Raw genomic sequence first — 26,702 nt, 5'->3', positions numbered from 1 at the left:
TTGCACTATAGTGTTAACAGAGGTAAACATTACATACATTAAGCCTTCCAAAATATGAAGTTGCTGCTTTTGCTTTTGAAGTTGTTGAGTTCTTTTACTGAAGTGATTTTTGAAGTTGGTCTGATGTCAAACAGCAGCTCAGCGTCACCGACTCCCTTCCGCCTGTAGGGGGCGCGCGCAGGCGACACACTACGTGCGTCGAGCGAGCCACAGTGACGTCACCACTTCCACAACAACAAGAAGCTGAAAAACAAGGAAGTGAATGATTGTGAAGCAGTCGTAACCTGTTAAAAGGCCGTGAGAAGATACGCAGAGTCTCCGTTTAAATCTGATATTCCTCAGCCTCCGGATCACACCAGAACAATGAGCAACAAAGGTAACTGTCCAGACCTCGTTTAGGCGATTAGTCAGCTGTCCGCTCTGCGACGCTGGCGTTAAAGGTAGAGGTGAAGGGCTGTCGTTATGGCCATCTGAAGGAGCGGGCTTCACGTTTAGCTGCGTATATGACAATAACCTGGTTAGCACTGTCGCCTCACAGCCGGCCAGGTGCCTTTCTGCGTCGGCCCTGAGCCACACTGACGACCCGTCCAGCGTGTTTCCAGCTTTTCGCCCAGTGATAGCCGGGATTGAATCCAGCCCCGCGACCTTTAACAGCAAAAAGCGCCCAAGATCGTAGACGAATGGATGACAATAAACGGAGGCTTTCTGCTTTGCAGCGGAGCGTTCACGTCCCACTCGAGCCTTTGGTTTCGTATCAAGTAGTGAAGCTGTTCACGATCAGCTACATCTACTGTCACCTTCTGTTCTCATAGCTGTGGAGGCCAGGTCACATCTTTTCGGACAGCTAGCATAATAAATACGCGCAGAGCTGTCATGTTTCAGTATTTTGGTTCACTGCTTCCTCTTGTTTTGTAAGACTCTACCACGGGAATCGAAATGTGTGTCAATATTTACAACTAAAATGTGTTTTTAAGGCCACTTTCTGATGCTAATTTGCTCATGTGTGTGAAAATATGCTAACATGCACATTTGTATTTCACCTATATTTGGGTTATGTAATTTCCGTTAACATGCAGTGTGGAGACAACTAATCTGATTAATTCGAAGTAATATTGAACAAAACTGGCAAAAATCATCTGAGGTACTAATTAAGTGACTGTATTTATTAAATTACTGTACGTCATTACAATTTGGAGGTATTTCTACTGGAGTTAAGTTACTTTGTATATACAGATTGTAAATACAAATATAATCAACTCACAAATTGTATGTTGTTATTGATTAATCACCTGTCACTACATAAAGTGGTGAAAATTCACCTTCACCCGTTATGATGTTGTTTTTGTTTCCAGGTAAAAGAAAACCTTTGTACTTATTCGTTATTTTATTACTAGAACAATTTTCTTTTCCATGTTTATCACCTTTAGCAGATTGTCTAACAAATCTGGACAGGATCTGCACGTTCCTTCAATAGCATCAAATTCAGTAGTTTAATATATGTAATAAAATATATTCCTTACATAGTGGACTTTTGTACAATAGATTCATTGTACAGCATAAACTTAGGCATTTTTAAGTGGTAGCAGATGTTTAATAATAATAATTTCTTTATTAAAAAATTTACACTATAATTTTTTTGCTGATCTAATAACAATCATTTATTTTTAATATCAGTTATTTGTCAATTGTTTCCCTGAAGGATTTATGGGAGGAAACTATCAGGATCAAATATATTTTACTAAAGTGGGCCTTCTCCCGGTGTGAGCCACTGGCATTTACTCTAACTTTGTCTGTGTTAAATTTCCCAGTGGTTCAAATTTAAATATCAAGGGGGTTTTCTACTACTGCTGAATATCAGTATTGTAATAATCAGATTATTAACCAGTATATTTGTATTGATTGGCATCGTGACCACTTCATCTTGTCTTTTACTGCTGTTTCTGAGAAACAGCTGACCTCTAAACTGCTCGGTATTTACTCGTGAAGTATTACAACACTTTGACACAGTCACTCGCTGGACCTGGGATCTCTGTAACACCCACTATTCACACTAAATGACAAGTATTTGGTTTAAAGTGAAATGTTGTTTTGCAGGTTCCTATCCACAGCAGGCTGTGTACCCTCAGCAGAGCACTGCACCTGTATACCCTCCTGCTATGCAAATGTCTCCTCAGGCACCTCCTTACACAGACACACCACCTGCATATTCTGAGGTAAATATTGCATTTATAAGTCACACAGCTATATAGTTAATAGTCACAATAGCCATTTGTAACCTCTCTTTTTATTTTTATCTACAGATATACCAGCCCAGATATGTGCTTCCACCTCAGGTGCCTGGTCAGGTGCCTCAGATGTCATCTCCCTACCCTGGTGCTCAGGTGTTTATGCCCATGCAGCCACCTATGCCCGTTGGGCCAGTGGGTCAGAATGTCCCCATGGCTTACTATCCCATGGGAGCTGTGTACCCGCCTGGTTCAACAGTGATTGTGGACGGCGGCTTTGATGCTGGTGCTCGCTTCACAACAGGCAGCAGTGTTTCCCTCCCAGTGAGTATGCACTCAGTTCAGCCAGTTGGGTTAGCTTGTTGCTGAGCTGCAGAGTCGTTTTCTTTTAACATCCATCTATGTTCACGCTTGTTTCTCCGCTTCTCTAGCCCCCACCTCCTGGACATCCCCCCAATGCAGCTCAGCTGGCTGCCATGCAGGGTGCCAACGTTGTAATGACACAGCGCAAGAATAACTTCTTTCTGGGTGGATCCAGTGGAGGTTATACCATCTGGTAACAGCAACTCCACGACTTCTCCCTCATGCCTAAACCGTGTCCCCGTCCCAAATGATGCCCCAGTTTCTTCCCCCATCCCATGCGCCTCCCTCTTTAGGCTGCTTGGCCATGCCACAATACTGATATCACCTAACGGAATGTAATATTTTAGAGCCCTCATTAAAGGTACAGTACTCCACTTCTGACCTAGAGATCAAATGATAAACGCGATTGCCTGGAGAGGACAATTGCAAAATTTTTTTCACGAGCGTCGTAGAATTCATTCCATAATTCTTCATTGGCTCTACCCTCTTTGGTCCTTCCAGACCGGGCCTCATTCAGGCATTTGTTGGAGAGACTTGGTCTCCTTTGATTGAATGGATCACAAATTACAATGAATACCTGTATACCTGTAAAGTTACTTAAATTAAATGTTGAAATATCAGACCCACGTTATATAGTTTAGCTGCTTTATGGTGAAAGTGAATTGCAGTAACAAAGTTTCAGTCAAAGCGCAAAAAAAAAAAGAAGAAATCTCCACTTGTCTTTTTTGAAAACCTTTAGTGTAGTTCAATTAATAGATGTGTAATAGTTCCATGTATATACCAGTATAATGATCAAGAGAAATTACATCTCTACTATACAAAAAAAAAACATGCATCTCAGATGCTTTTTTTTAGCTAGAATTGTCTTGTCTTTTGCACAGTATCCAAAATACCACTGACAGATTGCTAAATTTAAATTACTTGTAAATTAGCCAAAGTGGTTTACTGTACCTTGTTGGGCAACTTGTAGATGAACATAGTCAAGTGCCAAAGAGCACTAGGGATATCCCTAATTTAAAGCAAATTAACTTCAGTAAACTTAAAGGAAAGAAATTTAAAGTAAATCCAAATAGTAAGTTGAATGAGAAGGGGTGGTTGGTGTAACATTTGAACTTATTTGTCTCCTGGTTCTTTTTCACTCGGATACCCAGAGTCTGTCTGTCTACACTAAATGTTTACCGTAGAGATTTCCTGAACTACACTCTGTCACTTATATAATTTGGTATCATCAAACCAGTTTATAAAAGTATTTATTCACCAGGGAAGAAGGTCACCTTTGTGATAGCGTTAGTTTCTTATCAGCATTTTCTAAGGTTGCGGGGACTTCGTTAAATATTCCAGTGTTTCTTTTATCCTTCATTACGTTTTCGCATTCAGTTTATTTCCATACATAGGCTTACACATTTGTTAGCATGACCAATGAGCTGGTTGTACCTAAGATTCGGTCTACAATTCACTTCTGTTTGGTTGTGACTTGAAATTTGAAATGTCACAATTTAAAAGCAAACATATCATCGGATAAGCAGTTGTGGGACTGTTGGTACATACAGCTGGGCCACTCAGACGTGATTGCATTTGTTAACTGACGCGTTAATGTCACTTTATGTGGGACAGTTGCATCTTTGTGTTGTTGGATACTTTTGCACCTTTTGCTATGTACAAATTCGATTAGATACTTTTTATCTGAGATGCACTGCTAAGCAAATCTGAGGAGCTGCAAAGAAGGGGCTACTACTTTTTTTTTTTTTTTTCTTTTTAAAGAAAGCTGTGACATCATTTTTACATTTTGTCAAGTCTATTCCATTTTAAAGTAATGTCAAGATGTGCCATGTTGTGCAGTAGAGCATGAAAATGGATGCAAACTGTTTGCATTGACGCTATATCACTGTCAGCATAATTGTTCACTTCCAAGACAATTTTGTGCTGCTAATTAAACTATTTTAGAATCTTTACAAAATGTGTTATCTTGCAAACTTCAATAAGGTAACTAGGGGAGTCAGTACGGATACCATTAATATTTGTTGATATTCTTTATTTTGATGTCCTGTAGCGTCAATGAGTCACTGGGTATCCGACGTGTTACATTATGTTTTAATAGCTGTGGCCTTCAGAAGACAAATCCTGCTGCTGTCGACCCAACATTTAGGAAATCAAGTGTTCATTTGAGTCAAAAAGACTAGTGTGGAAACCCATTCTGTTCATCTGATAAACATCCTCTGTGCTGTTCATACACAAAACCACTAGACCAAATGCGGCTGACAAGTCGATCGAGTATTTTTAAAATGGCTCATTTCATGCAGCTTTGCTAGAGAAGTGCCCACAGCTATCAAAACTTTCCAAATACAATTCAAACAGATGTTTCCTTTTTTTTTTTTTCCATCTCTGCTCTGATTGTTTAAGCAGCATAACGGTGGCTTTGTCTCAGCAATATGAAGTACTGTAAACTCCAGCCGAACAGTAGATGCTATGCCAACCACAGCCAGCAAGTGGATCGCTCTTTGTTGAAGGGTTATGGACATTGATAGTTCAGGGATTCTCTTTACAATATTTTGTAAAATAGACGTATGTACTAAAGTGATGTGATGGACTTTGGTACACATTCTATCTTTTAAGATTACTAAAGGAGATGAGTGTCACTACAGTTTGCTGAGACGTGTCAAAGATGGAATACTTTGAAAAAAAAAAAAAAAGAACTTAGGTGCACTTAACTTTTTTATACTAAACTTAAAATTTAAAATGTAAGTTTAGAATAAAGGTTATTTTGGAAATTTGAAATGCTGCATGTTTGTCTTTTAATTATATTCACATGAGTTCAGTGTATTAGAACATAAATATCTAGTTTCACCATATTAATAGTGTTTTGAATTTCAGTAATAATAATGTTGTGATTATTGCTTAAATGTTGTCTTCTCCTGGCCACACTCCATCACAGGTAGGAGTTTTAATAAGGTGTTTGAGTGGGTCCCTCTACAGGCCTGGTGTTCACACACACTGGGTTAGTTCACATACTGTATCAAAGGACTAACAAAAACATTTTTACATAAAAAGACTCCAAAATATTCTCAATGTGTGTTTTTGGCTACAATCACATTACATGTCAACAACAACATTTATAAAGAACTTCATGTTCAAGACAAACTGGATAGGAGAAAATGCAACCTTGCAAATTTCCCACATGAAGTTTGTGTCATTTTGTTTTGACTTGGATACAGAAACAAACATAAATGTGAACCATTAATACAAAAAAGATGATTACATGAGCATAGCCTTTGTCAAAATTACCTAGCTTAGTTTGTTGCCTTAAACTAACTGATCTGCTGCAATTTAAGACATTCTCCATTTTTTTATAGCTTTTATTTTTTCCCAACAATTTGAGACAGTGTCTGTTCGAATTACAAGCTGTTGTTTATTGTCGCAATATACTGAAATACGTCACCCTGTATGTGTAAACAATCGGCTAATCATCTCTCAAACAGTCTCCTCAAAGAACGACCATAGAGTTTGCAACAGTGGGACTTTGGACTTTTTCTTTTCTTTGGACTGCTGTAAAACATGTCAATCCTTCGATTATTACACCATTTCAAAATACATGCAACATTACTGTAAACTGCCATGCTGTATAATAACGGCATTAGTCCAAAAACAAGTTTTATTGCCTTCCATATTTACCACAAATAGGGAAGTCATCAGTAACATTTTCTGGTAAGGACTTACAGAACAAAATAAGGTACGTCAAAATCAAATACAAATGTTTGGCTGTTTTCAGGAGCAGGACTAGCTTATAACAAACTGCATAGAAAAAATGATCATTTTAAAAGCACACTAATATAAAAGTAACTGCCCCCAGTAGCACTGGCATATGTCTTCTGCAGGGATAAATAGTGTCTGAATGTAACATATTACAGATACTAAAGATTAACAGTAGCCGACACGCTATTCTTACACTGCAGCAGTTGCAGTTGAGTATTACTGAGCATGCAAGTGTGACTGTGGACATTTTACAATCTCACCACCTGTTTCATGCCCAGCTATGCTAATCTGCACACACCCCTTGTTGTCCGCCCCACCTGCTCCACATCCGTCAAACCCCACTCGTTCATTTTATCTTTGGTTGTGCTTGTACATCAAAAAAGAAAACAATCCCCTCTTTTTCTTCCCCCGCCTCACTTCCTCTTAGCCTCTCTCTAAGTTCATATGAAGTATTCCTTCTTTTCCCTCACGTCCCTGTTACTACTGGATTCCTCTTCAGGGTCTTCTCCCGGAGCCAGCTCCCCTGTCGTCCGGTAGGCTCCTTTGTTGTGGCAGAGATACCGATAAAGCAGGATACCCAAAGCAGCTAGAGTCAGCAGGATGAGAACAATAACCACTGGAAAAAATAAATGAAAATATTTATTAAATTGTAACAACAAAAAAAAGAGGTTCAGCATAAAATGTAGTTGGGTACCTGCAATAACTGTGGAGTCTGTACTCGAGGGGGCAGCTGTTGTAATCGCTGGGAAAAGAAAACGAAACAATATGGTAGATAAAAGGTGATGTCATGACTTTATTTTTTCCTTTTAGTGAAGGACCTGGGAGGAAATAAACTGTACCAAGTCTCAAAGCCGAGACTGGTTTGAGTGGCAGCAATAGAAAACATAAAAACAACAAGTGCATGAGTTACCCTGAATCATGGTGCTGCCTGCTTGGGTGGGAAGTGATGTAACAGGTCCTGTATCTGACGCGGGGGGGGGGGAGAGAAAACGTGTTGACAAGAGAACACAAACTGAAAGGGTATGATGTCACACTAAGGCATTCAAAACGAAAACAAAAAAACTGTGCACATACCTTCTGTTACAGATGTGTTTGGAAATGCAGAGAGCGCTGTGGAGGACACTATGGAAGATAAAAAAGCATGTTAAAGGGCTCTGTGTTGCTCTGCAATAAGCAACTTGTGTTACAGTATAGCTGCTGGTTGACAAAGGAATATTAAGTGTTGTGACACAATAATCTGATTATTAAGGGCTGGAAGTGGGGGTGAAAAAAACTATCGACCTGTTTATTCCTGCATCCTCTGTGATGTAACAACTTAATGAGGGAACACAATAGAACTGACATCTTCTGAGTAAAAACAGCTAATACTGTGTTATATAAACACTTCATTACGAGTATAGGCTCTGTATTTAACAGTTAGATAAAGTAGCAATAATCAGCGTTCATTCTGAGTTATTGATGAATCAAAAATGCCATTCTTTGGCTCAAGGCGCTCACATGTGACACCGAACTGTTCAGCTTTTAGTCAGATAAAACAAGACCACCTTGGTTATTATTAATGGATATTTCTTTTAAAAGATTAATCAGTTAAGTGCATCACTAATCAGATCATTTACTTCTTAATTTGGTCAACTAAACATTAAGGAATCGTACATTCGCACATTGATATAATCTCATTCAAGGAGGGGTCTTGTTTTGTCTGAGGAGCAGTTCAAAACTCAAACATATATTGATCCCAGAGGGAAACTGTTTATGGATGTACATGAATCTCTACATTTTAACACGCTCCCCTTCTACAAAGAAAAGGGCCTGATCCTCATTCTACAACCAGCCGTGGGGGGTCTGGCCACCAGTTGTTCATCTAGCTTTGGAAATGTGTCATAGCAGTGACAGATATATGCAACTGTAGCCTGTAAATAAACGTGTACTCACCGTTCATAGTGGCTTTTTAACTCACTCCGAGCTGTGGACAACTTCTGAAGCCAAATCTCCCTGCAGGCTTTTCTGCTGCTGTAGAACTGAGACTCCTGTGTGATTGATGGATTGATTGATTGATTGATTGATTGATTGACTGACAGACAACACACCGGTGGTTTTAGTCGCTTTTCTTTGTCATATGACAGTAAAGTGAACTTTGGAGGTGTTGCTCAGACATAACAAGCCTCCCACTCGATCACACTGGACTTTGGGGGCTTTTCATTGACATTTCGTGCTAACTCCTAACATGTGTTAGACAAAACGACACAATCAGTTAAGGATTCATCGTTAGCTTCTCTTTTGCTACCGCACTCGGCCTGTTTGTTCTGTCGCAGGTTAACACCTCTGTCCTCCATTGTTAGCGACACACTTCATTACTTCTTTTGTTTCCCTGTGAACCGGTCAGTGTGACCTTTAAACTTAATTAAACCCCACCGTGCCGTCCTCGTTGATTAGACTCGCTGGACAAAGTAACTCTGCTTGGTTTCAAAGCCTTTGAGCTACGTTTCCAGGTACAGTGTCGCTGACCAGCCCTCCACACACACACACACACACACACACACACACACTGTTCAACTCACCTGGACGCAGCGCAGCGACTCTCAAACGCGACTAATTCACTTCCTCTTTTTTGTTTTGTTCCTCGAGTAAACTTGTTTGTCGGACACAGCTAGCACACAGAGCTAACTCGGGTCGAACCGTAAACTCCGTGTGACTGTGAAGTACAGTAAGTTTCCTCCAGCACTCGTGAGTCATGCACACACACGCTCTCGATTTCCGCTCCTCCCTTTCCTCCTCCTCCTGTCCCTGTCAAAGATCGTCTATTAGCACGGTATGCGTTAAGGACTACAAACTGGAGCCGCTAGCTTCTACGGCCGCATTAACCTGTTTCGGGGCCCAGGGGCAAAGATTGTGAGGCCCCGACTGACTAACACCACCAGCGGCCCCTCTGAACAACTGTGTGTTAGCATCAAGTTTGTTCAGCTGGATTTTGTGTGGTATTTGCTGTTTTTTTTTATTTATTATTATTTACTTGTTTGGTTCCTTTTCTTGTGTGGATTTCAGTTTTGCAGTCCTTTCATTAGGGAGGCAACAAATAAACAGCCAGAATAAAAAAACAAACAAACAAACAAACAAAAAAAACCCAGTCTCTCATCTCACAAACTCTTTACAGAAAGATTTGTCATGATGTGATTAATGAGTCAATATCATGTAAAATTATGAAATGAAAAGTCAAACATTGACTCTCACTTAAGGTGAATTGATGTGTTAAAGTACAATGTGTACTTTACTAAATTCAGAGCCATCCCAGGTTGAATTTTCCTGCTGGCACCTATTAGGTCCTAATGGAAAATTATTGAAGTAGAATTATATTTTTAGTTAAAATTAAATTGGTGAAGCAAAGCCATAGACATTGTGACTTTAAGCTCTAGTTGACTGTGGACATGTGCCACTGGCTTCATGACAGCGAGGGCAGGAAAACCTGTTTAAATAAAGACAGGTGTGACTGAATTACTACTGTCTTTTAATCAAACAGCAGCAGGGAGTGCAGGGCTGTGGTAGGGGAAGGTGTAGCCTTTTCCATTTGGATTCAGCCACAGCCTGTGAAATACGTTTTAGCATGTGTTTAGTCTGTGGGTCACATGCTTCTGGGACATGTGGCATTTTGTTTACTTGCTGCACAAGAGCCATCGGTTGAGGCCAGCACAGGCGATGTGCTGTTTTTCTGTTTTGTAATTGAAATGGGGTGAAAACACACACTTTGCTATTTCAAACTGGCACTGTGCCAATTAGCTGTTGGAGTGAGCACCGAATATCCCCACTGCCGTTTTAATGTCAACGTGTTTCAAGCTCCGTGTACACTAAACATGTGGAGGCTGAAGGCCAAAGCTGAGATAGAAATGACAAAACGCAAGGTGAGTAATAACGAATCGTGTGTAAAATCAAATAACACATCTCAAAAGACATCAGTCATACTGATCAAGTGGCCTAAGTGGTCTAAAACTCCTCCTGAACGATGTGCAGGTCTGAGCCACAGCTACAGGAGGTGCCTGTTTGAGACTATTGCTGCAAAGAGGGAGTCAAGTAGTGATCAATTCCAGGGGTTCACATACTTTTTCCATAGAGATTTTTATGGTTGTTCTCAATAAAGACATTTTTTGTCTTATTATTTAGCCACATTGTATTTGTTAATACTCTTGACTTAGATCAGGTCACATTTTATGACAAATTAATTAAGAGTTTCAAAAGGTTCACATACTTTTTCTTGCCACTGTACACTTTCATCATATGGCTGAAGCCTTCTTGATAGTGTGAGTTTAGAGACTATAGATATGGACAAGTATAAATGAGTTAGAAAATATTGCAAAGGGGATGATGTATTGATTTCATTACTGCCCAGTCATAACCTAGAGGCACCCGCCTCTGTTCTGTTCTGTTGTGAACAACAAAAACTATTTTCCAGTTCATCCTCTTTCTCTATTACATTCCCAAGCTGCACATGTGGCAGATAATTCACGAGTTTACATCACAAAGGAATTATCAGTTAACAAGAGAGCTCAAACATAAAAATATGCTAAAACTAGAACAATGAAATTAGCACCAAGTGATTCATTAAAAATCTGTAGACTAGGGGAAGATCCATCACCTTAAAGTAAATATTTTACAATAGAACAATATTTCAGCAGAAAACAATTGGTCTTTCCATGAATGTATGTACCGTTGCTGACATTTGTAGAGTAGCTCTATTTAAAAAAAGCTAAGTGAAAATACTAACACATCTTCAGTGAAATGTAATTTTATTAGTTCTGTGTACACGCTTCATAATAATTCCTGTCCAATGTTATGCATTTTCATTAAAGTTTTTAAATTAAACATGAACATGAAAAAACGATATAAATCATCAAGATAATTTATACATTTAATTATCTTTACACTGCAATATTTTGAATTTGCGAGGGAATGGGACTGGAACATAATGACATTTCATTTAAATGAAAATAGAAAATGAAGTTAAAAATCAATCCCAGCTGAACCCATGCCATTAAAGTGGTAAAAAAAAAAAACATTTTAAAATCATCATTAAACTTCTATTAAGTTTTATCCTTTTGATCGATGGTAACATGAGAGTGGAGTTCAGAAGACAAAGCCTTTAACTGTCACATTCACATGTTACAATGAAATTTGTCCTGTGCATTTAACCCATCCACCTGGAGGGAGCCGTGGGCAGCTACATACAGCGCCCGGGGAGCTAGAGTGGGGTGTCTTACTCAAAGACACACCTGACGACAGGAAAGAGGTTTAAACCAGGAACGTTCCAGGCTGATGCTCTACCCATTGAGCTTAGTTCCTCATGAAACTGAGACCAACACTGTACTTCTTTGTTCTTTTGTTGTCAGTATGTTTCCTAACTATGTAAACGTATTAGTGTCTTTATATTTGCTGAAATTATAACCATATAAAAACCACCGTGATTTAAACATATACTAGTTTGGTACACAATAAAGCAACTTGAAATGACAATTCAGATCAAACTTGACTTTTGCAGAAACATTACAGATAAAGTTTTACCCAAAAGGCTCCATATACCGTATTTACATCTGATTTGAATTTAAGGCAAATTTTTAAAAAAAGTGATCATGAAGACAGCGCATTGTGCTTCATACATAACGGCAGCTGGACATTTCAGCAGCTGCTCAGTCTCATGTGCGATATTCTGTTCTGCCAGACACAGATAATAAGTCAAAAACTCAGTCAAACACAGAAATAACAGGGAATTGATCACATGCCAGTCCTTGTATGCTTCTATAAAACACAAACCTGTGTGACAGTGTGTCCACTTTAAACCACTGTACTTTTGGAGTCCAGGGATGCAGGTTTTTCTGCAGGAGCATCCTAGAAAGGACACAAGGAAAAAGATGAAACACAGTAAAACAGGAATGTCATGACACAAACGGACACAGAGAAAATGCCTAAGCAGCATGCTAATCTAATGGCAAACCTTATGAGAGATGTTTATGTCGTTTGTGTCAGAGTTAACCCCAGAAACTGCAGTATTCTCCAGGCCGTTTGGTTTAGGAGTGTCGAGCGTTACTGGGCTGTCTTCCCTTTCTTCAATGTGCAGCACACCGTTGTCTGCTGCAGACAACTGCAGCTCCAAACTCACTGAATCACAGGAGTTGTTCAGTTCATAGCTGCTCTCACTTGGTGGAGCTTTCTCACCGTCTCCTTTGCTCTCAGATTCTGCAGCAGGCTTTGGTTCAGGCTCCTCTTTTGTGAACTTCTCCTCCTCAACCTGACCGTTGCCTTCGCCTGACTTCAGCTCGGCTGCAGCCGTCCCTGCCGCAGTCTCTTCTTGTACAGCAGATCTGTTGGTTTCACTGTGACTTGATTCTGCATCCAGGTCTCTGGACTCGAATGTGGCACTCTCCACAGATGGTGACAGTGGAGACACTGCAAGGGTGCTACTCTCTCTGGACAGAGTCCCACGCCGGGGTTTTTCGGGGGACCTGAAGCTAAACCTCTGGCCAGATTTAGGATTGTAGCTCTTGTGAAACTCAGAAAAGCTGGCTTTCCAGGCCCTCGGCGAGATCAGAGTTCGTCTCTTCAGGGAGCCATACCTGAAATATTTAGCAAGAAAATGGCTTGAATAACCAGCTTCTACCCTCCAACTCATTGAAATAATGTCAAAAGAAAGGACTCTGCTTAGTACTGTGAGGTGTAAACTGGCCAAAGCTCTGTCAGTGAAGAAAATGTAAGATTAAATAAATACGAGAAAGAAGCACTTGCCGTTGCATTCCTTTCAAGGCAAACACTTTGTCTGGATGCTGAGCCTGCAGCTCTTTCATCACATTCAGTAGATCGAGGTTGAGCTAAATAAAAAAAAGGTTTAAAAAGAAAAATGAATCAGAATTTTGTGTCCAAACCAAGTCACTTGCTCAGGCAACACAAAGCAGAACACACCGTGCTCATTTCCTTATAGAAGATGTCTCGCAACGTTGACACCGCTGAAAAGACATTCACGTAACACCCGATCCGACTGAAGGAGAAAAACATCAACACAGATTAAGAAAAATAATAACTGGGTACATTCCCACTTGTCATATGGTAACAGAGGTGACAGAGGCTGTCGGACCTGTCAAAGAGCGCAGGCAGCTCGTCTTTTAGCTCTTTGTTGATGAATTCATAGACATTTTTAGCTTGATTCATCTCTTCCTCTGCCTGAAAAGGGGACATGAAAAATTGTCAGTGAATCAACTTTGATGTGTATTCTTGAACAACTGAAGCTTGAAACACACATCACGCATGTCATCATTCGTGACCTTGTTGATCTTGATGTCGTCCCTCTTCTTAGCAGCCTGCAGCGTCTCCAGGTGGTGACGAGAAGAGTCATAGTCGACCAGTTTTCTTCCCCTCTTGGCAATTTTCTCCTACATGTTAGAAAATACAGAAGGTGCACACACAGTTATTTGTGTGTTGAGTGTCTGTGTGGTGTTGTTAGTTTCTGTGTCTCTGCTCTCCGGCCTTTTTTCTGGCTGTGCAGTGAGTTATGTTTGCTTGCATGCTTGCTTCCTCTTGCCTTACCCTGATATCTGGGAATTGGCCCACATATGACTCCATGGTGCGTACGGCCTGGTCTAATAGCTTCACCTCGTAGTCATTCCATAGCAGGTCCTCCCCCTTATTAAGAGGCACAGTATAAATATTGCATTAATTATGTATGAAGAGCGGCAGAGTAAGGAGGGGGGTTGGTCCCCAGGCAATGTATGAATCTTGCTGCTTTTGATCATTCTGTCCCAACCTCTACGATGGCCCCTAAATCTTCCTCTCCAGCCCAGTTGGTTTCATAAACATCAAACAGGGACTGGGAGAGACGTCTTGAGGCTTCACGCATGTCTGTAAAAAGCAGAATTGTCTGCATGAGATCTGGAGAAGACACACATCTACATGTTCTGCAGCATCTACAAGCGAAACACACAGTTACCTCTAACTGCGTTGATGTAGTTTCTCAGGTCCTTGTGCATTCGGTTTCCATCAGTCTGCAAACACACGAGGTTTTATATTATAATCATCCTCCAGTTTACACACAGTATGCAATTTTTCTACTGACTTTTTTTCCCCATTTCTTAAGGCTTTTACGTCTGTTTCACCGTGACACAATAAACACACCCAAGTAAATCAATATTCAATGATTTTCTCATTAGGCAGGTTGATGATTACCTGCTGGTCATTAAACTGTTGGAGACACTGTTCAAATTGGTCGTCTCTGGTCTCCACAGTCTTCCCCAGCCTTTGCAGTACCTGCAGAAAAGGCAAACGTCTCACAGCAATGGAACAAAATAGTAATATTTACCAAAGCGTGTTCTGTCTGGGAAACAACCTCTTGCTGCCGATTACGTCTGTTACCTTTTCCTTGCTCCTGCTCAGCTGTCTTTGAACTTTTTTAGCGAAGTCGCCAGAGTTGCCTTTGGGACTCGTGCTCTCTGCCATCTCTGCTTATGTTTATTCCTGCTGATGAAATGAAAACGTTGAAGAAAGATGCACACACCAACATACCAACCATGGAGAACTGTCAAGTGCAGCATTTTTCATATTATGATAACATTAAACAATCCTACCATCTCTTTTTTTTAAGTATTTACTTAACTTAATCTCTTCATAGAAATAAGTATTTAGCTTTGATCATCATTGTCATTGACAGTCAATTAGTATTATCAATAAATATTATTATTATTAGTAGTAGTAACATGGCTCCACTAGCACTATATTAATTTCCCTAAGTATTTTACTTAGTAAGAATTTGTATTGAATATTTTGGATTTTTGCAGCGTGATATTGTTACTTTTACTCGATTACTATGACCTCACTACTTCCCACAGCTACAGCTGAGTAAAGTAGACAGGGAAACACTCCGGAAGTGAGTCACTGCCTCTCTCCTCTAATGACTACAATACCCGCCATTCCCTTCAGCCAGTTCAAGTCACTCCCAGCAGCGACCTTTAACCTGACTCTTGATATTTCCTCCGGTGGGACCGTCACACACCCGGTGGCTGTCGCCGAGCTGCAGGACATGATCGTGGGGAGCAGTCTGCTGAAATGCGCCCTGACGGACCTGGGCATCCAGTGGGCCGGCTGGGCTGTGGCTGCAGCCTTCAAGACCGAGAGCTTCTATGATTTGGCAGGTAACGTGAACTACTGAAGGACGCATATCTTTGTCTGTGTTGATTTCCAGCCATGTGATCACTGCTTCTGCTGCTTGTTATTGCAGCAGAAGTTATTAGTGTGAAGGGAACCACATGAAAGAAGGACAGAGATCAGCCCACACGGAGGTGACTGGACCTCAGCTCAGCTCAGCTGTGCGGTGGAGCATCGCTGAGCTTTTCATTGTACTTCAACTACATCGTCATCATTACAAAACGTGTGTTATCTAAAACAGCTTTGTTGTGAAACAGCTGGAGAGCTCCTCCTCCAGCTCAGGAGGGGCCATGTGGATCCAACAGGGGCGACCAGCACTAAGCTGGGACCCTCAGCTACACAGGGTCCCTCAGTCCCCAATCAAGAAGGATCTCTACTTGGAGAGTGTGATAGTATGATGGTGCATGAGCAAATCTTAACCTAGTTTCACTAGTTTCACTAGTTTCACTCATGCACTGATTAAAAAAACAAGCTGTTCCACTTTCGGTATAACCTGGTCAGCAGTGTTAGTTCAGTTCAGTTTAGTATCACCATATCAAATAAACAAATTCATATTATAGAATAATATATACTAAAACTAAGCTTTGCCAATAACAGGTTTGGTGCAAATCAATACACTTGTATCATCAGCAAACAAGATTAGATGGGAATCAGTGTGCAGACATATTAGGGAAATGACTTAATGTAGAAATTATTAATGTTGACCCTGTAGTCAGGAGAAGGATTTGAGTCACACCTAGAACAAACCTAAAACCCATGTTGTTGTAGAAGTTGTTCTAACAGCGGAAATATCTTTAATCAGTTTGACATTTAGTCCATCTCGTCCTGAGGAAGAGCTTTTAAGAGATATTATTGTTTTAAACTTCATTGCCGGCCACCAGAGTCAAGAAGAACGTTTTAAAGAATCATTTTTAACTGATTTGATGAAAGGATTCACTAGTCGTTATGTCCTCATTTTGTACTTTATTGTAATAAATCAATAGACTAATGCGACGGCTAATGAAGGAATGCTAAGTACAAGACCAATGAGGAAGTTAACAAATTTGCAAATAAGTCAGATCAGGGTGCTGCTCAGCTGAAACGTAGTCAGTTATCAAATCATTCGTTGTATGTAGAACAGTGAAGCTTACCTGTCGGGCTCAGTGACGGATTCCTTACTAATTTCGCAAATGAATCACCTTCACACTTCTCTTGTGGTTGCCTGCTCTGCTGCGTGTGGTCCTGGATATTTTTTACCCTTGAACTTTGGAACCAATTCTCTGCAGTATCCTGGGTAAAAGATTTATTGTCCACGCCTTACACTGAAAAAAGTAGAGCCATCCACCACGCCCGTGTCCTAACCTGGCTAAGTTTGCTGCTTTTTCTCTCTCCCTCCCTTTTTTTTGTAGGGTCTGGCACATTTATACTGCTCGCCCACCTGAGTCGTGTCTGGGGAGGAGCCACTCATGGCCGCCAGAAGGTGCAGACCTGGCTGGTGACAGTATGGGGACTCAGGTAAGTAAGACAGCATCGAGAATTTACTCTCCACCCCCAGTGTCATACATCCAGTGACATCCCTTCAGCTGATTAAAACTCCACCAGAGGAATGTCAAAACGATATCATTTTGTATTAAAACCTTCATAGGCTTGTGTAGTTTAAGTCATGGAGGGTCCTTGACGAGGTCAGGGGAAGATCTGACGAATTAGAAACTCCGGTTAATGAATAATGTTGTGGTTAATGGGAACACGCGTTAACTATATTGTTTCTGCAGGCTGGGAACATTCCTCTTTATGCGGATCTTGAAGGAAGGTCATGATCGCAGATTCAACAATGTCAGAGACAGCCCAGGGACTTTCTTTGTATATTGGACTATTCAAGGTACTTGGAAGTTATACGAATGCTTTGTTCTCATTGCCATAGTCCTTGACCAGCTCAGCACCCAAGTGAAGGGAGTGTTGCCCTGTATAATTCACTGTCTACTTTCCTGCTCTCTATATGCATTTAATCTAGAAGATCTATGGGATGTTGGATTCAGGGAGTTAAATGCATTTGGTGAATGGAAGTACTAAGGCAAGACTAGTTGAAGACAGTTCATGTTTTTTCCTGTTTCTCTCAGCCGTGTGGATATTTATGACCCTCCTGCCCACCCTCATGCTGAACAGCGAGAAGCAAGTTGTGCCTCTGGGAGCGAGAGACTACATTGGCTGGACTCTATGGGCCCTCGGATTCGCTACTGAGGCTATTGCTGACCAGCAGAAATGGCTTTTCAAGCGTGACCCAGATAATGCTGTAAGCTAACAGAGTGCATGTTGTGCAAGCCCAAACTACATTAGTGCCTCATTCACTGAGTTTAAGAACTGCACTGCCCAATTTACTGTTGTGCCCGCAGGGGAAGTTCATCCAGAGTGGACTATGGGCCTACAGCAGACATCCTAACTACTTTGGAGAGATCCTGCAGTGGTCAGGTCTGTGGCTCTCAGCCTCATCGGTGATGCAGGGACCCCAGTACCTGAGCGTGGCGTCGCCCCTCTTTGTCTGGTTCCTGCTACGTTACGTCAGTGGTATCCCCATCCTGGAGAAGCAGGCCATGAAGAGATGGAGATCTGAGCCAGCCTTCCAGGAATACATCAGAAACACTCCTCTTCTTTGGCCATGGCCTAAATTATGATGTTTTTGAACATTTTAGTAAGTACTGCACAAATAGCTGCTTCACACCGTGGAATACGTTTTGAGATATATTTTTGAGTGGATTATTGTCATTACCATTTCCTGTCACTTTGGAATGTATTCCAGTTACAATTACTACAGTTTGTCAGTCTTTCCTGCAAGATTGTTTTTGGAACATCATGACTGACAGATAAATAAGCATTTTGATCAAGACTATAAAGCTGTCTTATTTTGTCTTCTTGAATCTGTGTATGCAAATAACCAGGTTGGAAAACTGTACTTTTCCTTACCAAGATTCTCTGTCATCTAAGAGTTGTTAGATTTATGTGGCTCATGATGATTTGACAGGTAGAAAGAAAGCATCTGCATCTGATTACGACCATCACTCAACATCAGAAAACAGTCATAATGCTGTCTTAACCCATACAACTTTAACGTAATACACCTGTCACAATAACTAGTAAAGAATTCCCACAACTTACAACAAACACTAACTTTTCTGAAAGCTCAAACTTAATATGCAAGTGTCTAAAGTACCAGGAGTTGTCTCACAATAAACATTAAGTGCAAATATCAATGCACAGTATTTTATCATGAGTAACTCAATCATCAGCCATCTTAATGTCAACCCTCAAGTCTTAAATCTTCCCTATATCAGAACCAAAGAAAGATTTTTGAATGAGGTGTAAAACCTCTTTAAGAAACTAAAACAAGCCCACTTTCCTCCGTCATAACACTTTTACACCCACAAGTTGTCCTTAACACTTTAGAAGTGGATTGACAGGCAGGTCTACATTCTACTCCCTCTCCAGTACTAGGATTCAGAAAGTTAGAAAACGACATTCTGCATTAACACAAGAGACTCAGGAGACCATTTTTGTAAATGTTATTTTAAAAGTAAACCATAAGTTACATGAATTTTAGAGACTGTATTTGTGTACAAAATGTGTGCTAATAGTTAATCAAATAATGCCACAGTAAATAAAATGGCTAATGTTATAAAGCTGCTGCCTTTTGCATAAGGTTGCATATGAGCAACCTCCCACAGTACAAACATTACAGAGAGCAATAAAAACTGAAGGATGAAAATGATTACAACCTGTGACATAAACCACTGAATAATATGTCTGATGATCACTACCACTGCAGGATACACAGTTAAAGATTACATCTTTTTGTCAACAGACATCAATGCCAATAAGGTCTTGCAATTGCTGTCTATAGTTAAAATATGAAAATGATTTTATAGCACAATTTGCTAAGGGCACACAATCAAAACTGAATAGAAATGCAATACAAACATCAAAACTAAAAGATAATTATACAAAGCAGTCATAAATTCAATCACAACATACAGTGAAATGCCTACAAACAAGTTATTCAACTTCTGAGTGACACATGAGCTGAAAAACTATCAAAACATAAGAATAGATTTGGAAGCACATCACAATAAAACTGAATATACAGTACATATTTTCACCTACAAGCACACTTCTCTGATTGAAAACCTTCTCATGTGTTATGATGTGAAATGAGATGTCTTGGGAAACCTTCAGCCTCCTCTAAAGACATAAGTGTGCACAGAGAAACTACTATTTGGTTTAAAAAAAAAAAAAAAAAAAGTAATTTTACAAACATGTAAAAAATAAAAACCAACAAAATACAACTCTTACCATTGTGACATATTAAAACAAATATAAGCATCCTGAGGAACACTAAGATGAAGATGTTATAGCTGTTATGAAAGCAGTACCTTGGTATGTGTTACGCATAAATGCAAAAATACATTAGTTGTTAATGCGGTATGAATAAAAGGTAGATACTTTAAATTATTTGAGGAGCGGTGAGGCAAAGAATTTTCCTTGGCGAGAGAATCCGACTGCTGATTTGCTCTTGCTCCCAAATCTGCAATAAAGAGCGAACATAATGGCAACTGAGTCACAGTCAATAAAACAGCCAATGAAGGGATTGTAGAGTACATGAACTTATATTAACTATAACAATACTAAATATCAGTGCTACACTTGTAGAAAAGAAAAACACTTTTTAAATCAGGACAGGAGCTGGAATATGTTTGTGAGTTTACCTCGGCGTCAGAGAGGACTTCATGCGCTGAGACAAGGAGCTGGAAGATGGAGTTTTGCTGAGCTGGTGCTCTGGAGTGGTCAGGGGTCCGAGTATGCTCACTGCAAGAGTACACACATTAAGATGAAATGTCAACCAATGTGCCCACTGTCACACAAACACTGCAGAGTGACACAAAGTTTAGAGAGTCTGTACTTCTCTCGGGGGTCGCGTAGCAGTTTGCGTTCTCAATGATGAGATGATCCAAGTTCGCCTGCTCGTTTTCCGCCATCACAAACTGGCGCCAGTAATCCACAGGGAGAGACAAAAGACGCTCCACGACCTAAACAGAGAGGGAGCAGGAAACATGCAAAAGATCAGCGTTCTTTCAGTGTGTTGCCTCATCCTCTACCATGCTGCCTATGAAGATGCCTTGAGCAAGACAGAGGGGAATTACTGAAAAACAACTCTGTGGTATTGTGATGATTGTCAAGAGCGTATTACTATATAATACAGACGTTTTTGGTGCACAGCATCCTAACTTATACATTACATATGCATGCTACACACTACTGTCATTTTGATTTTGGGACTTAAGTTTTGCCAGTGGTTTGTCCAAACAAAAGAAAAAATACACTTATCACTTCCTATATACCTACATAACCTTTAAGATTTTATTTGTACAGTGTCCAAAAAAATATATATAAACATAATATGCATAACTAATTGTTCATGCCTACCTTAGGTTGTCGTTTAGTATCTTGTAGGATTGTCATAGGGTCCGGGTTGGGAAGTGCATGACCCACAATAGTTGGACCAAATACTCGAGCCAGGTTACTGATGTCCATTTTAGTGTCCAAACTATCAGCAACTCTGAAAGATTTTTTTTTGGTCAAATTAAATTATGCATAATGAATAATAAATAGCATTAACATGTGACAGCCACATATGCATACTTCTATGCAAGAAAACTGACTGATGCCGTGTCTAAAAATCAAGAAATTAGATCGAGCTGAGCTGTTTAGAAATCACTGAGCACATGACCACCTGAAGCATTTTAACCCAATTAAATTTAGAGGATGCAGCTAAATTCAGAAAAGGTCAGTGACAGAGTCTGTGAATATTTGCAAATCCAAACACTGATCTCAGTTAAATTGTGCTGTATAATATTTACAAAAGAGTGCTGCTAACCTCTGAAGGTGAAGGACTAAGAAAGCCAAAGTGTCCCTGTTGGGCTGTGGCAGGTCACCAATAGTTTGGTAAATCAGAGCTATGCTGTTGTCGTCGTCAGAAACCTCTGAGGGAGAACAAAGAAGACAATTTTGTCAGCAGAGGCAAAGGAATGGGAAGCTGTGTGGGTTTGTTAACTACTTGAAAGAAAATGTATCTGTAAGAAAGTGGTGGTTACATTTCTTCCAACCATTAAGAAATCAGTTCTAGTGTTATTTTTGGAGCTATGGAGCCTTAAACATCACAAACAACAACTACCAAGTATCTGTTCTTGCACAGTCACACACATACCGGCTGCATCCATAAAGGGACGGTTGAGGCGGAAGGTGAGAAGAGGTTCCTTAAGGTTTCTCAGGAAGTCCTTCAGGAGGCCGGTAATGGCGTGAATGTCGTCCACTTTGCTGAGCACGGGAACTGTTTTGCTGCGGAGAAACTTTTCCTTCAGCTCCTTCACAGTGCGATCTGCGCCAGACAGGCGGTACAGACCAGCCTGAGAGGGAACACACAGTCATTTGTTTCTTCAGCGAACTTACGCCCAGCTAGCACTGCTACTGACTATTATTTTCTTCATCAATTAAGTTGGGTTATATGTTGGGTTATTTCTTGACTTTATGAAAAAGCCCATGTTTTTAAATGACAATTTCAAGAACAAAATGCCATAAATTTAAGTTAAATAAGCATAAAACTAGAAAAAGAGAAAGCAGCACAGTCATGGAGCAATCAACAGATTTGGAGGCCTTCCACAGCTCAATTACTTTTTAATCTCCCAGGAACAGATTGTAAAATCTTAGTTACAGCCCTCTGTTTCAGCTTGAGGGGAGTACATTAAAAATAACTACTGGGATGTGAGGTTTCCCATTTCTTCTTATGATTAGGGCAAGAGAATGCCACTCACCTCATGCAGGCCTCTTTGCTCGATCTCACTGATGCAGTGAACCACAAGAGGGGGAATCATGGGTGACATCTCAGGGACATAGTCGGCAAGCACTCCCTGGCAATGAATAGCAAATTGGGTAAATTGTCAGCACTGTGAGAAAATTTATGACAGGAAATAAAGAGAATCAGTTATGTAAAAAAGTTCTAGCACACCTCCCCAATTTTGACTGGGGTGCCTCCGAGGTTGGGAATGCATGGCAGAGGGCAACGCTCGCGACACTCTGGGTGCGAGACTACCCTGCAGTCCCGGCACTTCAGTGAAATCTTGCCAAACTTGATTCTCTTTCCACACGGCACGCAGGACTCAGGCTTAATGACCTGAAAAAGTCATTAGACAGGACTTAAGGGGGCTGTTAGTGGCAGTGGGTCAACAGCAATGTGTACATGTACAGCTAGACCCACAAATTACACCATTATAAATACAAGAAAGTAAATGCACTGCACTAATAGCGTTGCATACAAACAGACTTTAAGAATTTAGAAATGATTCAATGCTGGTGCAATAATTTTCTGCCATTAAGAAATATGACATTAATATGACATCTGACATTAATAGATATATTATGTATAAATATATAATTTAGTAAAAGAAGATCAACAAATAAATAAACCTATTAGCCAAATTACTGTTAATGCTGAAAGTGCTTTTCTAGTATTTCTGGTCAGCATCTAATTCTCTCACACGAGCGACATTCTTACAGTTTTGGAGACAAACTCGTGAAGACGGACACCTCCGTTGCTCTGTGGAGTCCTGGGCTCAGCTATCATTTCTCTCTCAGGGTTGCCAGGCTGCTTGAAGACATCCTCAGACTTGACAGATTCAGAGTCCCACTCCATGGCAGCTGAATAGGAGTAGGAACAAATAAATATCTTTGTTGCCAACCTGCAGTTACTGCAGAATAACTTCTGCTGCATATACAGACTCAGGACATCTATAAAAAATAATGAGAGCATTTTTCTAAATAATATCCAGATGAGCACAGCCTCCACTGCATAAAATGAGCCTACATGGGTAAGTTATTGGATAATGCCTTAAAATGTATCGTGTTGCCTTTTCAGATTAACAAAATCATTTAGGGCAGAGCGATGTAAGATTTTCACACTGTAAAAAAGTACAAAAGAATTGTTCTAAACTGGCTAAAAGAAACGTTTGTTTCAAGAACTGACTTAGTTGCCTTAACAACACTGATTAATATTACGTTAGCAATGTATGATTAAGGACATAAGGATGCACACTACATCATAACAGATATCTCACCAGTCCTTCTCCTGCTGCGGGTCCAGTAAGGTACCGTCTCTATAGTAGAAACTGCCTCAACAGGTCCTCCATTCACAGGTACAGTCACTGTGGTCTTTGTCACAAGGGTCTCATTTGCCTGTAACAAATACATAACCATAGAATAACCACACAGAACCAAGCCACATCAGCACCCAACAGTAACGTTTAAGAGCTGGACCCCATTTGCACATGCCTCAACAGGTGAGTACTGCTGAAAGATCATTATGTCTGTTGATGAACCAATTATTCAAGTATATCTTTATATATGTTGTATAAGTTGTTCAGATCAAAATGACAAGCTGACCTGAATCACAGCATCAGTGAGCTCCTGGACAGTCTGTGGTATTATGACAATATGCAGCCTAGAGCAGTAACCCTACCTTCTCTGAAAGTCTGCCTGTTGATCGTGATCTTTTTGAGGCAAGTGGAGGACCATCCACAAGATTTCTTGAGGAGCGCTGTAATCAAAACAGAAGACGTGACATCTGTACCTCCAGTGTAGACATTCGTCCAAAAAACAAGTTTAAACAACGTGCATAAGTATTTAGCATACCCTTTTTTCTCTTTTCTTGAGTCGCACTGTCTTCACAGCAGAGGAATCCCAATCCTGTCACATAGCAAGCACAACAGAATCATATTTAAAAATGAATAAAGTCACAGCACCTTAATGTTGCTTTAACTACATGCTGAAAAGGGGAAGTACTTACAATAGAGTCATCTGTTTTGTCATAACTGATATCTGACAAGATGGAGGCAGACTCATCTATTGTTGTCAGTCTATCAGAAGCAAAAGAAAATGTGTCAGTATGAGTCTGTAGTATTTTCCCCACATTCATTATTTGGGCTGAACACATTTGCCTTCACCACAAACATTTTTACAGAGTCTTGAATTTATAATTTTATAATTTCAAAAATCTAAAAAGAAATGCAGATCAAAGTTTTGGATGGTTTGAAAGGTACATTTAAAAGGGCTTTCCTCCTTTAAAGATTGCTTGCAAATACTTGCTACATTGTGTCCTCAAGTGCCAGATGATCCCATGTGCAAATGAAACCTCACACAGGGTAAACCATCAATCACACTGTACAGCAGTATTGTACCATATGGTTCAAACAAGAGTTAATAGAGCACAAACTACACTGATAGGGCAGGCTTCATGACTAGAAAAATCTGCATTACCAGAAATTATACACAAACTAAATTACTGTAAAGTATATTACTGTATGCACAAGCATCTTACCTTCTGCTGGTATTAAGGTTGGCTGCTCCCTGACTGTTGGTGTTTAGGAAAGCTAGAGCTGAGCGCTGCTCTGCACTCAACTGGATGCTGTTGGTGGATGCCTCGCTAGTGAGGAGATCACGAATCAACTGAATTTGACGGTCCTGTATTGGACAAATGCAAGCAAGAGCATATATGACAAACAGCTCTAAATAACAGAATCAACAATATCAGCAGTAAGCAAACGTAGGTCAACGGTTGATCCAACGTACCAACTTCTCACAGTCAGCTTCAGCCTTTTGTCTGCGACGGATCTCCACATCTACTTGGTTGCGGGCATGTTTCAGTTTCACCTCCAAGGCTCCCCTTTCTGTCTCTGTTTTGGTAAGAGTCTCTTTGCAAGATCCCAGTTCTTGCTCTGCCATCAACCATTTGCGACGGCAGTCATCAAAGTTTTGAGCCATCTGAATAAAGTCTAGGAAAGAAGATGCATATTGTAATGTGTCCTGCATAGAAACCCAAGGCACCTAGGTCAGATGATACATTGTAAAGATACCAGTAACCATAAACAACTCACTGGGTTCAATGTTCTCATTAAGAAGGTCAACTTGCATCCTCAGCTTATCATATAAGCTCTGGAGGTTCACCACAGCAGTTTCCATGATCTTCTTTAATTTAAGACCCTGGAAAAAATGAATGAATCATAAGATAAATACAATTAATTCCAGATAACTAATGTTAGCGTTCTATAACCAACACTGTTGTTTCAATTGACGAAATAAGCCATTAAAAATAACACATTTTAAAATAATGTAATAATTATTAGAACCTATTTAACATGTTTGAAAATAACACAAGACTATTTACAGCAGGTTACTCACTACAATATCCACCTTGTTACCTAGTGGAGATGTGCGGATCGATCGTGTTTAACCGTTTTTGAATAAAAATCGTGCTATAAAGTTAACATTACATATGAGAAATAAAGTAGCTAAGCTACACCTGGTTATACAGACAATAACGTGACTCAAAGCTGCGTTCACTTATTTTTCTAACATTTGTTGACTAAATGCAGAATATAACCAATGATTTATTTACTCTTTACATATGTACATATCCCTGGTTCTACCACGTTTGGATCATCTTCCTCTTGTTTCTGTTGTACAAATCCACAGGGAACAACATTACACACTGCTGCTAACCTAACTAACAACGTTACACGGCGGCTACGTTGGGTCGGCTCTGCAGGTCAGTTAGCTAGCTAGTTAGCTGCTAACGTTAGCCTAACGGTAACTTCTGTTTTTCGCCCAAGATAAGTTTGTAAATATTAGTTAACAACAGTAAACGTTACCTACCGTTTAGTTCCTGGAAATGCCCGGCTGTCTGCTAAACCCTCTCGGTAATGTTCAGCAGAGTGCGTGTTTGCTTTTCTTTTTTCAGCGACCAGCTTGTTGTACTTTCGTCCACATCCTTCTTCCACTGCAGCTTCGTTTAGCGCGTTGCATTTCAAATTTCGCCGCTAGCCAATGGGTGAAAACACCACGCATGCGTCAAGTTAAAACGAAGACAGGGACTTCCGACTGCGCATTACCAAAATAAAAACACCAGTGAGCTCAAATGGGACATCTCTTCAATCACAGGCATGTAAAAACGATGCTAATGTCAATGTAAAATGCTAAAGTTGTATTGTAGCTGACAACAAAAGGAACAAACGAATGGACAATCAAAAGGAGAGGATCAAAAAGAAGAAATTGGCGAGACTTCCGGTCACAACTTTCAAAATAGAGTCCATACTGTCAAGCCAGTGTTGTGTTTAGTTT

The 26,702-nt window shown here is 40.2% G+C and overlaps 4 protein-coding genes across 6 annotated transcripts; 2 read left to right on the top strand and 2 right to left on the bottom strand.

The window, feature by feature from the left end:
• The first annotated feature begins 225 nt into the window (after positions 1-225).
• dazap2 (DAZ associated protein 2) lies at positions 226-5,363 on the top strand. Its single transcript, XM_026367812.1, has 4 exons — positions 226-376; positions 2,095-2,213; positions 2,301-2,549; positions 2,657-5,363. The coding sequence occupies exons 1-4, from the start codon at positions 364-366 to the stop codon at positions 2,783-2,785; spliced, it is 510 nt and encodes a 169-aa protein (XP_026223597.1). The 5' UTR covers positions 226-363; the 3' UTR covers positions 2,786-5,363.
• A 5,743-nt stretch (positions 5,364-11,106) lies between these two features.
• bin2a (bridging integrator 2a) lies at positions 11,107-16,891 on the bottom strand. Of its 3 annotated transcripts, XM_026368121.1 has the most exons (13): positions 16,640-16,891; positions 14,721-14,825; positions 14,535-14,615; positions 14,299-14,353; positions 14,116-14,210; positions 13,899-13,994; positions 13,637-13,744; positions 13,450-13,535; positions 13,278-13,353; positions 13,104-13,186; positions 12,316-12,934; positions 12,135-12,209; positions 11,107-12,035 (listed from the first exon to the last, which is right to left on the bottom strand). In XM_026368121.1, exons 2-12 carry the CDS (start codon positions 14,802-14,804, stop codon positions 12,156-12,158), a joined length of 1,437 nt encoding a protein of 478 aa, XP_026223906.1. In that variant the 5' UTR covers positions 14,805-14,825; positions 16,640-16,891; the 3' UTR covers positions 11,107-12,035; positions 12,135-12,155. The 3 variants fall into 3 exon arrangements, with proteins under 3 accessions (XP_026223906.1, XP_026223904.1, XP_026223905.1); XM_026368119.1 differs by having other exon boundaries at positions 11,107-12,209; XM_026368120.1 differs by having other exon boundaries at positions 11,107-12,209; positions 14,721-14,822.
• On the top strand, positions 15,241-18,367 carry si:ch211-210c8.6. The gene is made up of 5 exons (XM_026368122.1): positions 15,241-15,496; positions 16,898-17,003; positions 17,261-17,367; positions 17,606-17,778; positions 17,879-18,367. Exons 1-5 carry the CDS (start codon positions 15,256-15,258, stop codon positions 18,155-18,157), a joined length of 906 nt encoding a protein of 301 aa, XP_026223907.1. The 5' UTR covers positions 15,241-15,255; the 3' UTR covers positions 18,158-18,367.
• Positions 18,368-19,028: 661 nt separating this feature from the next.
• On the bottom strand, positions 19,029-26,392 carry racgap1 (Rac GTPase activating protein 1). The gene is made up of 17 exons (XM_026368118.1): positions 26,238-26,392; positions 25,460-25,565; positions 25,155-25,357; positions 24,904-25,046; positions 24,373-24,442; positions 24,219-24,272; positions 24,046-24,123; positions 23,645-23,762; positions 23,086-23,228; positions 22,540-22,704; positions 22,346-22,441; positions 21,742-21,940; positions 21,412-21,517; positions 20,961-21,093; positions 20,437-20,563; positions 20,243-20,342; positions 19,029-20,061 (listed from the first exon to the last, which is right to left on the bottom strand). Exons 2-17 carry the CDS (start codon positions 25,542-25,544, stop codon positions 19,986-19,988), a joined length of 1,896 nt encoding a protein of 631 aa, XP_026223903.1. The 5' UTR covers positions 25,545-25,565; positions 26,238-26,392; the 3' UTR covers positions 19,029-19,985.
• Between the last annotated feature and the right edge of the window lie 310 nt (positions 26,393-26,702).

The sequence above is a fragment of the Anabas testudineus genome, chromosome 7, assembly GCF_900324465.2.
Source record: "Anabas testudineus chromosome 7, fAnaTes1.2, whole genome shotgun sequence".
Lineage (NCBI taxonomy): Eukaryota > Metazoa > Chordata > Actinopteri > Anabantiformes > Anabantidae > Anabas > Anabas testudineus.
This window is presented reverse-complemented; position numbering and strand designations above follow the sequence as displayed.